Source organism: Bombina bombina, chromosome 10, assembly GCF_027579735.1.
Source record: "Bombina bombina isolate aBomBom1 chromosome 10, aBomBom1.pri, whole genome shotgun sequence".
NCBI lineage: Eukaryota > Metazoa > Chordata > Amphibia > Anura > Bombinatoridae > Bombina > Bombina bombina.
This window is the reverse complement of record NC_069508.1, coordinates 23202049-23217755: the sequence shown is the minus strand read 5'-3', so window position 1 is coordinate 23217755 and position 15707 is coordinate 23202049. Positions and strand designations below refer to the sequence as shown.

Sequence of the window (15707 nt, the reverse complement as noted above, 5' to 3'; positions counted from 1 at the left end):
ATCCCTGATTCTATCCTTTAGTTGGTTGGTTGTCTGTTGTGCATTGCATCTTTCAAATACCCCCTCTGATGAAGGTCAAGCAGGGTTAAATCAGAAGGTTTGGAAGGATTTCTCCTCAACCTATCCACCAGCACGAGAATTACAATAGTAATGAGATCTTACTACAATTTATAGATAAGCAGGAGTCAGCTGAGCACCTTTCATCTTAACCTGTCTTTTTATTGGCTTATACGTTAGTAAAGCACACAGCAGAGTTTAAAATTGCTACATTGAACCTCCATTTTTTTATGTAGCAGTGACATTATAATTAAAGCATTCACTTCCCTGTTATTGAAATCGGTTTCTAGAGAATTATTTTAGGGCTGAGACAATGAAAACAAAATCACTTATTAATCAAACAACCAATGCTGTCAGTAGATTTACATAATAACAATGATGTTGTCATTATAAATATCATGTGGTTATATATACCGTTTACATCAAGGAAGGTGCGGGCATATCCACTCCCTGCGCTGCTTACAGCAAAACATTCATAGAAACCCTCGTCAGATAGCGAGACATTAGCGATTGCCCAGCTCACATTAACAGATTCCCTAGGAAACAGAGGCATGAAAAGACATAGAAGTCAAAATTAAAGGGTCAGTAAAGACAAAATGTAACTGAAATACATTGGACTACTGAATTTTAACTTTTCAATGTATTTCTATTATCAATTTTGCTTATTCTCTGGGTATCATTAGTTAAAGAGTAATCCGAGGTGAGCTCAGTTTACGTGCCTTTAGCTATCTAGCAGTAGTGTTTGCAACATTGTCTGTAGTAATCAGGAAGCCGGATTACCGGAGAATGCGAGTATAGACCTTGAGGCCGATTTATCAAATGTCTGTCGGACCTGATCCGACAGTGCGGATCAGGCCCGACAGACCTCGCTGAATGCGGAATGCAATACGCTCTCCGTATTCAGCATTGCACCAGCAGCTCACAAGAGCTGATTGGCCACCAGCAGGGGGGTGTCAATCAACCCGATCGTACTCGATCATGTTGAATTGTGGCGATTCAGGGTTATGGAGCAGCGGTCTTTAGACCGCTGCTTTATAACTGCTGTTTCTGGCGAGTCTGAAGACTCGCCAGAAACACGGGCCCACAAGCTCCATTCAGAGCTTGATAAATGAACCCCCATGTGTTGTATACAGAGGCAGAGGATACAAATGGATACAATATTGCAGAAACGTTCTCCGTAATCCGGTGTTCTATCAGATTCTGATCCTTTGTCAGAATCTGTTCCCTCTGATTTCGCATGTTGCTGATTGACGTAATTGCACTCCACATATGTTAATTAGGAACGTGTGGAATGCAATTATGTCAATCAGCAACATACGCACTCAGAGGGAGCATAAAGTTGTGTCGGATCTTGCTGCTGCTACAAGATGTGCGCATGCACTGTTGAAATGTATACTGCATAATATATATATACAGGACACAGTTCAATGACTTGTCATGGTCATGAAAAATATGACAATAAAAGCACATCGTTGCATTTTTATTACCGTGAGAAGTGATTGAACTTTGCCCTGTATATATATATATATATATATATAATGCACTTTTAATTTGTTTGACAGTATTACATTTTAAATAGTGCATGGGCGCATCTCGTAGTGCGGCAGCAAGATTCGACACAACTTCCTTGTCAGAATCTTCTCCCTCTGAGTGCGCATGTTGCTGATTTACATCATAGCATTCCTAATTAACATATGTGGAGTGCAATTACGTCATACAGAGCATGCGCACTCAGAGGGACAGCGCGCCCTTTTTTATGTTTTTTATTGTTTTAAAGGGTATTTTGGGATTATACACTTCTAGGGCTGCATTGCAAATTTAATGCAGGGTATGTTTATTGAGCTATTAGAGCACTCAGTTCACTTGTTTTACAAGTAGAGAATTAAGTGTTACGCTCAAGGACAATCCACAATCCAGAATACACAGAAAGCAGCTACGGCTACCAAGAGAAAGATATCAATATTATAACAGAAATACCCAAATAACAAAGCATAGACAGGAGCATCTATTACATCACTTAAACCTACTATTACCCAATGTATTTCTCAATTCATTAAGCAATATATGTGTGACACATTAATAGGGGAAGTTAACCTTTCTTGTATCCAATCTAAAATTAAAATAAAACCATCTACTACAAAGTAATCACAACCATTAAAAAATAAAATACACAATCCTTCTCGCATCCATCTCATTGTGGAGATATAAAAAAATAAACCACGTCCCAAATAACAATGAGGAGAGCCGCAGTCAAACAATACTCCTGGATTAGCCACTAATTCAGACTAACAAAGATCCCTATAGTGATGTCTATTGATGACTGTTAACTGCTCACAAACAGCCACTATGGGAAAGTCACTGTCTATGCTATCAGTCCTAGTCAAAAAGGATGATCTTCCTGCAGTCATTCTGAAGTAATCAATAGTTCCATACTAGTTATCAGAAACTATATTGAAGTATGCCCACAGGCCGAAATATTTAAATGAGATGACTCTAGAGTTTTTCACTGGCTGATCATGCTTGTGAAGTAATCAGTAAGGTAATCTGCTAATCATAGTGATGTAATCAGTAAGGTAATCTGCTAATCATTCTGAAGTCATCACCTAGAATTTAGCTGATGACTTTACAAGCCTGATGATGTCTGATGATGAGCAAATGACTTCTAAAGTAGTTTGATGATCATCAAATGACTCCAGATGGTCTCTAAAGTAATCCTGTTTTCTTTGGGAGTAGTTATCTCAAAAATTGTAGGGATCTGTTAACTGATGGCTGAATACCAAATAAACCTTCAATTTTCTTCTTGTCCTTTTTGTTTTTTTGGTTTATTCTTTTGAAGTTAATCATAGCTGTTGTTATGATTAGTACTTCTGGTGTAGTTAATAGTGGGTCCAATTTTGTACATTTTTATATAAATACTTTCCTAAAATATCTTTGTCTTTATGATAACACCAGTAAAATAATTTTTTTTTTTTGTATAATCATAAAATCATGAAAATGTCATTTTGAGTAACATGTCCCTTTAAATATAACAGTATTTCTGATGTAAACAGGAGATCTATAAGTACTATGTTCATGAAAACATTGTTATTATTCATACAAAACACGCACTTAAACTTCTGGTCTGTGCCCAACTTATCTCCATTCTTGGTAAATCGCACGGTGATGGGTATAAGGCTCTCAATATAGCACGGGATCCCCCCCGGCTGCAGATAATAGCCAGGCGTTGATTTTGGCATTGTCACTTTTGGTGCATCTATTTCAATAAGGGGAAGGGGACAAAATAAAATAATGGAAATTAATCACAGAGTTAAAACGAAATGAAACCCCCAAAATCCTTTCATGATTCAGACAGAGCATACAATTGTAAACAACTTTCTAATTTACTTCTGCTATTAAATTTGCTCTCTTCTCTTGGTATCCTTTATTGAAGACGCAGCAATGCCGTACTGGGAGCTAGCTAAGCAAATCTGTTAAAACCAATAGCACGAGACATATAATTGCAGCCACCAATCAGCACCTACAGTAGCTCCCAGTATTGCATTACTGCTTCTGAGCCTACCTGGGGATGATTTTCAACAAAGCATACCAAAAGAACAAAGCAAATTAGCTAACAGAAGTAAATTGAAAAGTTATTTAAACCTGCATGTTCTATCTAAATCATGAAAGAAAGATTTGGGGGTTTAAGTCATATTAAAGTAACAAACAAAAGCCACGCCTTCAGTGTGTGTCCAGCTCTGAGTATTTATTGTCTCTTAAAAAAATATTTTAGAGATAATTAATCTTAGTTCATCTGATAGTGTATAATTACAAAGACTATTTCATTTTATTATCCCTGGCCTCCCTTGTAACTTAGTTCCTTTCTATGGGAACATACAGAGGTTGGCTGAGGAGTGTACTTGTATCTTGAGCACTATATGTATAGCACTGTTACAAATATTGCTGCAAACACTGCTGCCATATAGTACTTAAGACAAGTGCACACTCCTGAGCCTACCTTAGTATGCTCGCAAGAAAAGGAGTAAAGTTTCCACAAAGAAAGCAGAACTTTTGATAGTGGAATTAAGCTTTTTCTTTCAATTGTAAACTCTATCTTAACATTAAAGTTTAATTTTCTCTCCCCATCTTGATTTTGGACAAAAACATTTTCAGAAAACCATGCTCAATACTCAAAAAAAGAATCTTTGTGAATTAAAATTCTTGAATGAAATAACAGCTGAGATTTTGAGGCATATTTAAGAAATGTCTTGCGGACCTGATCCAACAGTGTGGATCAGGTCCACAAGACATCGCTGAATGCGGAGAGCAATACGCTCTCCGCATTTAACATTGCACCAGCAGCTCACAAGAGCTGCTGGTGCAATGCCGCCCCCTGCAGACTCGTGGCCAATGGGCCGCCAGCAGGGATGTGTCAATCAACCCGATCGTACTCGATCGGGTTGATTTCCGGCGATGTCTGTCCGCCTGCTCAGAGCAGGTGGACAGGGTTATGGAGCAGCGGTCTTTGTGACCGCTGCTTCATAACTGTTGTTTCTGGCGAGTCTGAAGACTCGCTAGAAACATGGGCCATCAAGCTCCTTTCGGAGCTTGATAGATGGGCCCCTTTATCTCCATCCCTTTGCAGTGTCACTGGGGAATTTCACCATTATTGATATAAATCCTTTCCCAAAAATGTTTTCACTCTTAAAGAATATAATTTAATGATGTTGGACAAGTGAGATAATGATTTTACCTGGAATTATATTAGAAAATGAGACACTTGACACACGTTGGAACAAGTAATCGTCTTTATCATAACCAGTTATTTTAAGGAAAAATGCTTCATTCGGTGGAATAAACTCGCTTACGTTCCATATCCCGTAAGGAACGCGATCAGGATAATACTTGATTGGGATGGTGTTGAGCAGTTCACCTGAAATACTCAACAGCTCAAGACGATCTACTCTTGCTGGGGGAACGACCCCAGTAGTATTTAAAAGGACATACGTGGGAATTCCTGGAAGGACAAAACTACATGTTAGATTTATAAAATTAAAAAAGTAGAGATAAGTAACAGTTTAGAGAGGGAAAGGAAATCATTTATTCAACCTACTATAATTTTTGTAAAGATATCACTTTATTTATTTCTACAAACTACCCACAAACATATTTTAACCAAGTCAGCTAGGCCTATGCAAAGGGATTTGTGGTATTATTATCGGTTATTTGTAGAGCGCCAACAGATTCTGCATCGCTATAAACATAGGAGGAATACAAGGAAAAATGTATAGGGATCAGACGGGTAGAGGGTCCTGCAAAGAGTCACACTGTTGTAGTCAACTCTAAAGAAGGTGATCTACAAACAGCATGGCTCTGAGGCTTATAAGCTAAGGTGGTTCAAGGGGAAGCAATGGAGGAGAGGAATTAGTATAAAGAAAGGTTAGTGTAGGTTGTAAGCATCCCTGAACAGTAGAGTCTTTAGGGAGCGCTTGAAGTTTTCAAAACTAGGGGAGAGTTCCACAAGATGGGAGCCAGCCTGGAGAAGTCCTGTAAGCGAAAGTGTGAGAAGGTAATAAGAGAAAAGGAGAGTAGGAGGTCATGAGCAGCGTGAAGGGGATGGGAGGGAGAGTATCTGGAGACAAGGCCTGAGATATAGGGGGGAGCAGTGCAGTTGAGGGCTTTGTATGTCAGAGTGAGAATGTTGTGTTTAATCCTGGAGGCAAGAGGAAGCCAGTGAAGGGATTGGCAGAGAGGTGCAGCAGCTGAAGAGCGATGTGTAAGCAGGGTCGGCTCCAAGGGGGGGCATTGGGGGGCAATGCCCACCCAAATGTAATGCTGTGCCCCCTCAAAAAGCTAAACTGAGCCAATCAGCTGTGCAGGAGCCATGTGGGGACTGGGCCGGCAGCTGCACATAGTGTGGAGAGCAAGCAGTAAGTGAGCACAGCAAAGGCAGCGCTGCAGCACAATGTGAGGGAGCGCAATGGCCAACAACCTGCTTTTTGAGCTGCGCTGCAGCAGAATACAGACAGAGGGCTGCTCATTCAGCACAGCACACTGTTTGAGAGCAGGTAAGGGAGCGGAGTGGTGGCGGCTGCTTTTTGAGCACAGAGAGTCAGCTGCTCTCAGCTGGCATAAGATGCACGGCCAATAGAGGCATGATCAGGGCATGCAGGCAGGCCAGCCAATAGTACTGTGGGTAGGGAATATGGGGGGTGGGGACCACACAGGTCAGGAGGGAGACAAGCTTAAGTTGATGCCACGTGGGACAGCACTGCACAGCACATAGGAAGCAGACGCCGTCTCATCTGAATCTTGCATGGCCACTATGGATGAGGACTGGAGTGTGGGCTGCTGGCTGCATTAGCTGGGGAGCATTATGAGATGTGGGAGGCAGGCAACTTTGGAAAAGGTAGGTTAAAAATGTCACCCAATTCCAACTAGTTACTATATAATTAAAAATAATTACATATATATAGCAGTGTTTCATCTTAAGGAATCACCAATTTTTTAAAATTTTAATTCATCCATATTGTTTTATTACATCGATCACACAAATGTATTTATGTTTACATTGCACAATAAAAATACTTTTCTTTCTTTGCTTTTTTTTTTGCTGATTTGTGGAGTTCTATACGCTCAGAAATAGGTATTTCTTCCATTCCTGCTTAAGAATAGGCAGAGAATGCTTATCTACATTTCTTGAATCCTCCTCCTTCTGTATTTTGTAATCAATCTTACCAGGAAGAGTTCACTATTCTAATCACTATGAACATAACATTTAGTTTTATGTGAACCAGGTCACCTTTTACTGTCCAGACTGTGCAGGTAATTAAAAGGGGAAAGGCTCACACAAGACGCCAGCTCAGAGCAGTGATTACCTGTTAAACTTATATTATAATAATTAATCCTATTTATTCTCTAAAGAAATATGTTTAAGAGTAGATATAGTGAAAGGATGCCTTTTTAATATGTAAAGACAAGACCCTAAGTGAAAACATATATACAGTGTGTGTATGTGTGTATCCTTAGTCCTAGAGGTGTTAGTTTATGTGTGTATCCTCAGTCCTAGAGGTGTTAGTTTATGTGTGTATCCTCAGTCCTAGAGGTGTTAGTTTATGTGTGTATCCTCAGTCCTAGAGGTGTTAGTTTATGTGTGTATCCTCAGCCCTAGAGGTGTCAGTGTATGTGTGTATCCTCAGTCCTAGAGGTGTCAGTGTATGTGTGTATCCTCAGTCCTAGAGGTGTCAGTGTATGTGTGTATCCTCAGCCCTAGAGGTGTCAGTGTATGTGTGTATTCTCAGTCCTAGAGGTGTCAGTGTATGTGTGTATCCTCAGTCCTAGAGGTGTCAGTGTATGTGTGTATCCTCAGTCCTAGAGGTGTCAGTGTATGTGTGTATCCTCAGTCCTAGAGGTGTCAGTGTATGTGTGTATCCTCAGTCTTAGAGGTGTTAGTGTATGTGTGTATCCTCAGTCCTAGAGGTGTCAGTGTATGTGTGTATCCTCAGCCCTAGAGGTGTCAGTGTATGTGTGTATCCTCAGTTCTAGAGGTGTTAGTTTATGTGTGTATCCTTGGTCCTAGAGGTGTCAGTATATGTGTGTATCCTCAGCCCTAGAGGTGTCAGTGTATGTGTTTATCCTCAGTCCTAGAGGTGTTAGTTTATGTGTGTATCCTTAGTCCTAGAGGTGTTAGTTTATGTGTGTATCCTCAGTCCTAGAGGTGTTAGTTTATGTGTGTATCCTCAGCCCTAGAGGTGTCAGTGTATGTGTGTATCCTCAGTCCTAGAGGTGTCAGTGTATGTGTGTATCCTCAGTCCTAGAGGTGTCAGTGTATGTGTGTATCCTCAGTCCTAGAGGTGTCAGTGTATGTGTGTATCCTCAGTCTTAGAGGTGTTAGTGTATGTGTGTATCCTCAGTCCTAGAGGTGTCAGTGTATGTGTGTATCCTCAGTTCTAGAGGTGTCAGTGTATGTGTGTATCCTCAGCCCTAGAGGTGTCAGTTTATGTGTGTATCCTCAGTTCTAGAGGTGTTAGTTTATGCATGTATCCTTAGTCCAAGAGGTGTCAGTGTATGTGTGTATCCTCAGCCGTAGAGATGTATGTGTATGTGTGTATCCTCAGTCCTAGAGGTGTCAGTGTATGTTTTTATCCTCAGTCCTAGAGGTGTTAGTGTATGTGTGTATCCTTAGTCCTAGAGGTGTTAGTTTATGTGTGTATCCTCGGTCCTAGAGGTGTCAGTGTATGTGTGTATCCTCAGTCCTAGAGGTGTTAGTGTATGTGTGTATCCTCAGTCCTAGAGGTGTTAGTTTATGTGTGTATCCTCAGTCCTAGAGGTGTTAATTTATGTGTGTATCCTCAGTCCTAGAGGTGTCAGTGTATGTGTGTATCCTCAGTCCTAGAGGTGTTAGTTTATGTGTGTATCCTCAGTCCTAGAGGTGTTAGTTTATGTGTGTATCCTCAGTCCTAGAGGTGTTAGTTTATGTGTGTATCCTCAGCCCTAGAGGTGTCAGTGTATGTGTGTATCCTCAGTCCTAGAGGTGTCAGTGTATGTGTGTATCCTCAGTCCTAGAGGTGTCAGTGTATGTGTGTATTCTCAGTCCTAGAGGTGTCAGTGTATGTGTGTATCCTCAGTCCTAGAGGTGTCAGTGTATGTGTGTATTCTCAGCCCTAGAGGTGTCAGTGTATGTGTGTATCCTCAGCCCTAGAGGTGTCAGTGTATGTGTGTATCCTCAGTCCTAGAGGTGTCAGTGTATGTGTGTATCCTCAGTTCTAGAGGTGTTAGTTTATGTGTGTATCCTCAGCCCTAGAGGTGTCAGTGTATGTCTGTATCCTGAGTCCTAGAGGTGTTAGTGTATGTGTGTATCCTCAGTCCTAGAGGTGTCAGTGTATGTGTGTATCCTCAGTCCTAGAGGTGTTAGTGTATGTGTGTATCCTCAGTCCTAGAGGTGTCAGTGTACGTGTGTATCCCCAGTCCTAGAGGTGTTAGTGTATGTGTGTATCCTCAGTCCTAGAGGTGTCAGTGTATGTGTGTATCCTCAGTCCTAGAGGTGTTAGTGTATGTGTGTATCCTCAGTCCTAGAGGTGTCAGTGTATAGGATGTAGACTTCATTCTTTTACCTAGTGATTTAGCACATATTCTCCAAATGTTAATAGTGGGGGATAAGCCAGCCAGAAGCTATACTTTTCTGCAGAATATGTAGATCTGCTCTTATTTTGACTCTCATACATGCTTTGTAAATGGGTGCCTCCTCATGAAAAAAAAATGCCCCCCCCCCCATTTAATTTGCTCTGGAGCCGACCCTACGTGTAAGGAAGATGAGCCGGCAGAGGCATTCATTATGGATTGTAAAGGTGCTAGGTGGCAGTTAGGGAGACCAGAGAGTTGCAGTAATCGAAGCAGGAAAGGATGAGAGAGTGGATTAAAATCTTAGTTGTGTTGTGTGTAAGGAAGGGCAGGATTTAGCCAAGGACTGAATGTGAGGAGTGAAGGAAAGAGCTGAGTCAAGTGTGACCCCAAGACATCGGGCATGCGGGGTAGGGGTAATTATGGAGTTGTTGACAGTTATAGAGAGATTGGGGGTGGAGATTTTGGAAGAAGGGGGAATATAAGGAGCTCAGTTTTGGAGAGATGTAGCTTGAGGTAGTGAGAGGACATCCTGGAAGAGATGTGAGCAAGACAGTTAGTGACACGGGTTAGCAAGGAAGGAGATAGGTCTGGTGCAGAGATGAAGATTTGGGTGTCGTCGGCATACAAATGATTTTGGAACTCGTGGGACTTTATTAGGGAACCTAATGATGATGTGTAGATTGAGAAGAGAAGGGGACCAAGGACAGAGCCTTGCGGTACCCCAACAGAAAGTGGTGACGGGGCAGAGGAGGCCCCAGAGAAGGCTACACTAAAGGTACGGTTTGACAGGTAGGAAGAGAACCACGAGAGGGCTGTGTTACAAATGCCAAAAGATTGGAGGGTTTGGAGCAAAAGAGGGTGATCAACAGTATCAAAGGCTGCTGACAGATCAAGGAGGATAAGCAGAAAGAAGTGGCCTTTTGATTTTACTGTAAGTAAGTCGTTGGTAACATTAATGATTGCTGTCTCTTTGGAGTGATGGGGACGAAATCCAGATTGCAGTGGGTCAAGGATGGAGTTTAATGTAAGGAAATGGGATAGGCGTGCATATACTATCTTTTCGAGAAGCTTTGAGGCAAGAGGGAGTAGGGAAATATGGTGGTAGTTGAATGGGCAGGTTGGATCAAGAGAAGGTTTTTTGAGGATAGGTGTGGTATTTGTGGGTATGAAGCACATTTCGAGGGTAGTTCTATGACATGATGAGTCCCTATTTCTGTGTTTTATTTATTTATTTTATTACAACTCTATATGGGGGGAATAACCCCTCCATGTGTCCCTGGAATCCAGTTCTATATATGTAAGGAAAAGGCAAAGATATAAAAATTTTAAGGGTTGCAGGGGGAAGTGGTTTCCCCAGTACCTTGGGCAGCACCAAATCTAAACGTACTTCTAAATACAACACAAACATGTTTAGCCTTTATGGAGAAAATTGAGTTGTGTTAATTAACCAACTCATGTAACTGCAGCTATGAGGACAACTTTTTTCCTCCAATAAAATGTATCACTTAATGTAACCTTGATAATAAGCAAATCTAACCTTGTATGGGCCTGCTGGATGTCGTACTGAAATCCAAAGTAGGTCTGTTGGAAAATCCTGTTCGAAAATCAATTGTACTGACGCCTGTGACTCTAATAGAGTGACGCCCATTGCTAGAGGTCTAAAAACAATATTAATAATATTAATATATTCCAGCATCCATCAACATATGTAAGAGTGTCAGTTGCAGAAGAGAAGAAAAAAATGGTGATCGCCTCTCCATCCTACAATTAACACCCTTCAAGGAGTAATTCCATTATTCTGTGCCAGCTGGGGAGGTTAGCTTCATATCTGCACATGCACAATGTACAATTATTTACTAAAAATAGTGAGTAATTCTTACTTTTACACCAAGAAACTTGTTCACAAATGCAATGTTAATAGCTTAATGTTTGTTCATTATTCTAGTTTAGTATTAAAAATGCATAAACATAAATGCACACATAGGGGTATATTTATCTAAGTGTGAGCGGACATGATACAATGTAGCATATCATGTCCGCTGCACATTGATAAATGCTGACAGCATATGCTGTCGGCATTTATCATTATACAAGCAGTACACCAGAACTGCTTGTGCAATGCCGCCCCCTGCAGATTCACGGCCAATCGGCCGCTAGCAGGGGGTGTCAATCAACCTGATTGAATTTGTTCGGGTTGATTTCTGTCCGGCGCCTCAGAGCAGGCGGCCAAGTTATGGAGCAGCGGTCTTTAGAAGGCTCGTCGGAAACAAGGGGCATCAAGCTCCATTCGGAACTTGATAATTCAGCCCCATAGACTGGCACAAAATGATAAGGGAAGAGTAAAATGCACACAGCATTAATTCAGTTTCTTTAGAGGCACTAACAACAACCTACACGCAAACACACAAAGCAATTAGCAACAATAATGTCCAATTCTTTCCCTGGATGTTCATTTTTGTAATATTTAGGGATTTCTGTGTCTTGCTATGGAAACCACCATATATGTTTTATTGTTTAAACATCTATGTGTTATCTACACTTTTTCATAATTTTGAGTCATGTTGACTTGTCATTCTCTTCTGCAATTGGCTGGTTTGTGCCAGTCTTTATTCTTTATATGTTTTAATGTTTATTTACCCATTTGGTTTGTTACCTATCTATAGCACTATAGTGTTTTCTGAGTGCACTTATTTCTATAGGGTTCCTTGTTGCAGAACTGTGCTTGAACTGACCACTCTGTTTGAAGCTGAACTCCCATTGCTGACCTCAACGTGCATTGAGTAGTCTTTAGCCTGTGAGTGGGACTGATACCTAGTTTGACTCTTGTCTGTCCTGTCTTTCCTTTTGCCTTGGCATTTACTGCCTGCAATTCAATGCATCGCCCCCGGCCTAGTTGACAACACATTTCCTCTACCCTATACCAGTTCCTGTGCTGAGATCTACATTTAGCACCATTCATGGTACTTTACTCTTCAGTCTAATTGTCATCCTTATCTGTGAGTTGCATCCTGAGGTTAACATAGGCCTCTGGTTGGTATAACCCAATCCCACCTAAGTATCTAGATCCACTACAGAACGGACACAAACTACATCTGTTGTGGTATTTTGTTTCCATACTGTTCTTAGACTAGTTGAAGGGAAAAAATATTTTAAACATATTTTAAATGATTGGGCTATACCAAATAAAGACAAACTAGATTTATGCAACCAGCCTCATAGTCCTTTCATGCCTCAAATTCATATAAAAGTTTAATGTTATTTTAAAATAGAATATTTTAGTATTTATTAAATTGACTTATACCAACAACACACATATTACATTTCACTTTCCAACTTTAACTATTATAGAGAACTGTAGATTTGCTAATCACAAAATAAACTATAAATAATCTATACATTTCTACGAACGCTATAAGGGATTAAGTAGAATAATAATAATATTACCTTTATTTTCCACATCCCAGGAACTGGTTCTTTTATATTTAAGACTTTGGCAGAATTCTGTATGTTTAGCAATTCATTCAGACCTGTATCTGTCTTTATCTGTTTCCCTGCAAGTGGAGTAAAAGACTGTTGAAGCAGTGTATTTATTTTAAGAGTCAAATAACTTAAAGAGATATTAAATTAAAGTATAATTAAATAAAAATATAACAATATACAGTTATTATTTACATTGGATTCTTATGCTGTTAAAATACTTGGCTACTACTGTAAAAAATGATGGCTGTTCCTAGAAAGATTGGAAGTCAAATTCTGTAACCTTAGTGTGCTGCAAATTGCCTGAACTGGCTACATACTACACAGTAATTGCTTAGAGCAGTGCACAAACTTTACGTAATGTAAATATATTCACCAGCATTTTCAAGTAGTTTTTTTTAGCTCAATGTGTAGTTTTTAAAGAATTATTAATAAAGTAAGTTTTTAAAACTTAAAAAAAAAAATGTTTGCAGACCTTTTGCAATTTTGATAGCGAACTAGTGATATTATGCATTCAAAAATATTTTACATGGAAAAAATCCTATTGCCTGGGTTAAAGTGATATATGTAAGGAGAACTCAGGAAATTGGTGATTAGTCCCTAAAAACATATATACATATACAGTACTTAAAGGGAAAGTCTACACCTTGGTCATCCTAAAGTCTTACCTTAGATTAAGCTGCAAATAGCCCACTGCACACTTTTATATTTCATGCAGCAGGAACGGTAAAAAAAGTTATTTTAAAATGAATATTGTTTCTGGCCATTTTGAAATGGCTGCCAAGCTCAGCCCACTGATGACATCACGATCTGAGCTGCATATGGCATCCAATCACAAAAGGCTCTCTAGTTGGATTTAACAGACTGTCAATGCTATTCAGCAGAGTGCGTAGATGCAGCCCAGATCGTGATGTCATCAGTGGGTGGAGCTTTGCAGCCATTTCAAAGTGACCAGAAACAATAGTAATTTTAAAATAACTTTTGTACTGTTCCTGCTGCATGACATAGAAAGGGTGCAGGAGGCTATTTGCAGCCCAATCTACAGTAAGACTTTAAGATGACTAAGGTATTGACTGTCTCTTTAATTGCTGTTATAAACTACTAGCTAATAACTAATAATTTAAAGGGATATTAACATCAAAATTAAGGTGACATTGCACTGGCATAATTTTCACATGAAGAATATATAAATATACTTTTAGTCTACAGTATTTCTTTCAATTCTTACCTAGTGGGTCATAGAGCTCAATGTCTGGAGATGGTCCACTCAAGGACACCGTGATCTCTCTAAGGCTGGGATCAAAAGGGATCTCCCAGATATTTACGGCACCACTCAGATGGTCTGTGGATGTGAGATGAACTTTTGAGGCCTGAACTGCTTCTTCCACCCATTTTAATACCTAAACAAAGTAAATTGATGTATTATTGAAACATTAGGCAATAATAGTAACAGCTGTTATTTATATTGAGACTTAGTGATTTGGGTCCTGCTGGGGAAGAAATTCTTGGACAGATAGTAAATGTGTTTACACATTAGAGTTAGAAAAACTAAAGAAAGGCAGAAAGCTCTCAGTACAATATCCCTTTAAGGACTACATTAACAGCAATACTTATAACACTTGTATGTTTATGAAACACTAGCACAGAGGAAGGAAAGGAAATGCATTTAAATAAATAGTTTGCTCACACATGTACTGTTAGTTATATATTTGTTAAATACAAATAAAATGAGATTACCTCATTAACTTGCTTTTTGTCCAGGTGAAACACTTGACCAGAGCTTGTGGATGCAATTTCCTCGTACACCTTGTATCCAATATGGCTCCTATCGTCACAGTCCCCAGTAAGCACAAACACTACCTAACACAAAGGAAATATTGGCATTTGTTTTCCAATTGTTCAATGTTGTTAGTGTAAAAGGAAATATCAGTATAATTCCAGCCTCCAAAACGTTAAAAGACTTTTATTTATTTAGTTTGGGTCCAAAAGCATAGAACAACGTTTCAGGCCTGCAATAGGCCCTTAGTCATGTATGTACATGACTAAGGGCCTATTGCAGGCCTGAAACGTTGTACTATGTTTTTGGACCCAAACTAAAGATATAAAGGTCTTTGAACATTTTGGAGGCTGGAATTATACTGATATTTCATTTGATTTAGACTTGGCAAGCCCTTTCTGTGCCCCCTTTCCAGTTTTGTGGATTTGTTAGAGTAAAAGCGACAGTAAAGTCAAAATGTAACTTTAATGATTCGGATAGAGCATGTGGTTTTACATAACTTTTCAAATTACTTCTATTATCAAATTGACTTTTTACTCTTTGTATCCTTTGTTGAAAAGCACTACTGGGAGCTAACTGGTGATTGGTGGCTGTCATTGAGAGAGTTTCAAAATCCCCAAGATTTTATTATATTAAAGAACTACCATATTGTACAGTCATATGTTGTTTTCTTTTGAGAGATATACTGTGCTGATGAAAAAAGAATTAATGTACACTTGTAGTTACAGTTTCTTTGAAGTCTAGGAATCTAAGCTGTGCCTACTTTTTGTTCTATCTATCTATCACCTATCAATCTATACAGTATCTATCTATACAGTATTTATCTATTTATCTATCAAAGATATCATGGAGTATATTGTCATGCACATAGTGCCACTGCAGTCACATAATGTGCCATTGGCATTTACAAATAGTCTCCCTAGATTAACAAAGTGCTAACGGACAAATATTTATACCCCAGCCCTTTGTCCTATCACCCTGTCATGTAAAAGGTCAGTGACTTTTGTAAAATATACAGATTAATAGTTAATTCATATATATATCCTCTGATATAAAAATGTTGTCATCTGTAATGATACAGCATTTGTAAATGGCCTCAAATTGGATGAAACCACCCCCCTTACTGATTAAGATACACTACATAGAAAAAAAGTATATTTACTCAGGCCTCCTGCTGTTCCGATATCCACTAACCAGGACTTCTAGTAAAGAGGAATTGGGGGAAGTTGAAAGCTAGGGATGGGCGAATGTGTAAATTTCCAAATTCGAATGTTAGAATGAATATTATTACCGAAAT

At 39.4% G+C, this 15707-nt stretch overlaps 1 protein-coding gene across 1 annotated transcript in view; it reads right to left on the bottom strand.

Annotated features, from left to right (window-relative positions):
- The window catches only part of HMCN1 (hemicentin 1), a 297578-nt gene that overhangs the window by 231843 nt on the left and 50028 nt on the right, over positions 1-15707 (bottom strand). Inside the window, exons 4-10 of the mRNA XM_053693857.1 lie at positions 14371-14493; positions 13862-14033; positions 12601-12707; positions 10694-10814; positions 4787-5050; positions 3166-3310; positions 472-593 (exon numbers count right to left, since the gene is read on the bottom strand). Of these exons, the coding sequence (XP_053549832.1) occupies positions 472-593; positions 3166-3310; positions 4787-5050; positions 10694-10814; positions 12601-12707; positions 13862-14033; positions 14371-14493 (1054 nt within the window). The remainder of the gene's footprint in view (positions 1-471; positions 594-3165; positions 3311-4786; positions 5051-10693; positions 10815-12600; positions 12708-13861; positions 14034-14370; positions 14494-15707) is intronic.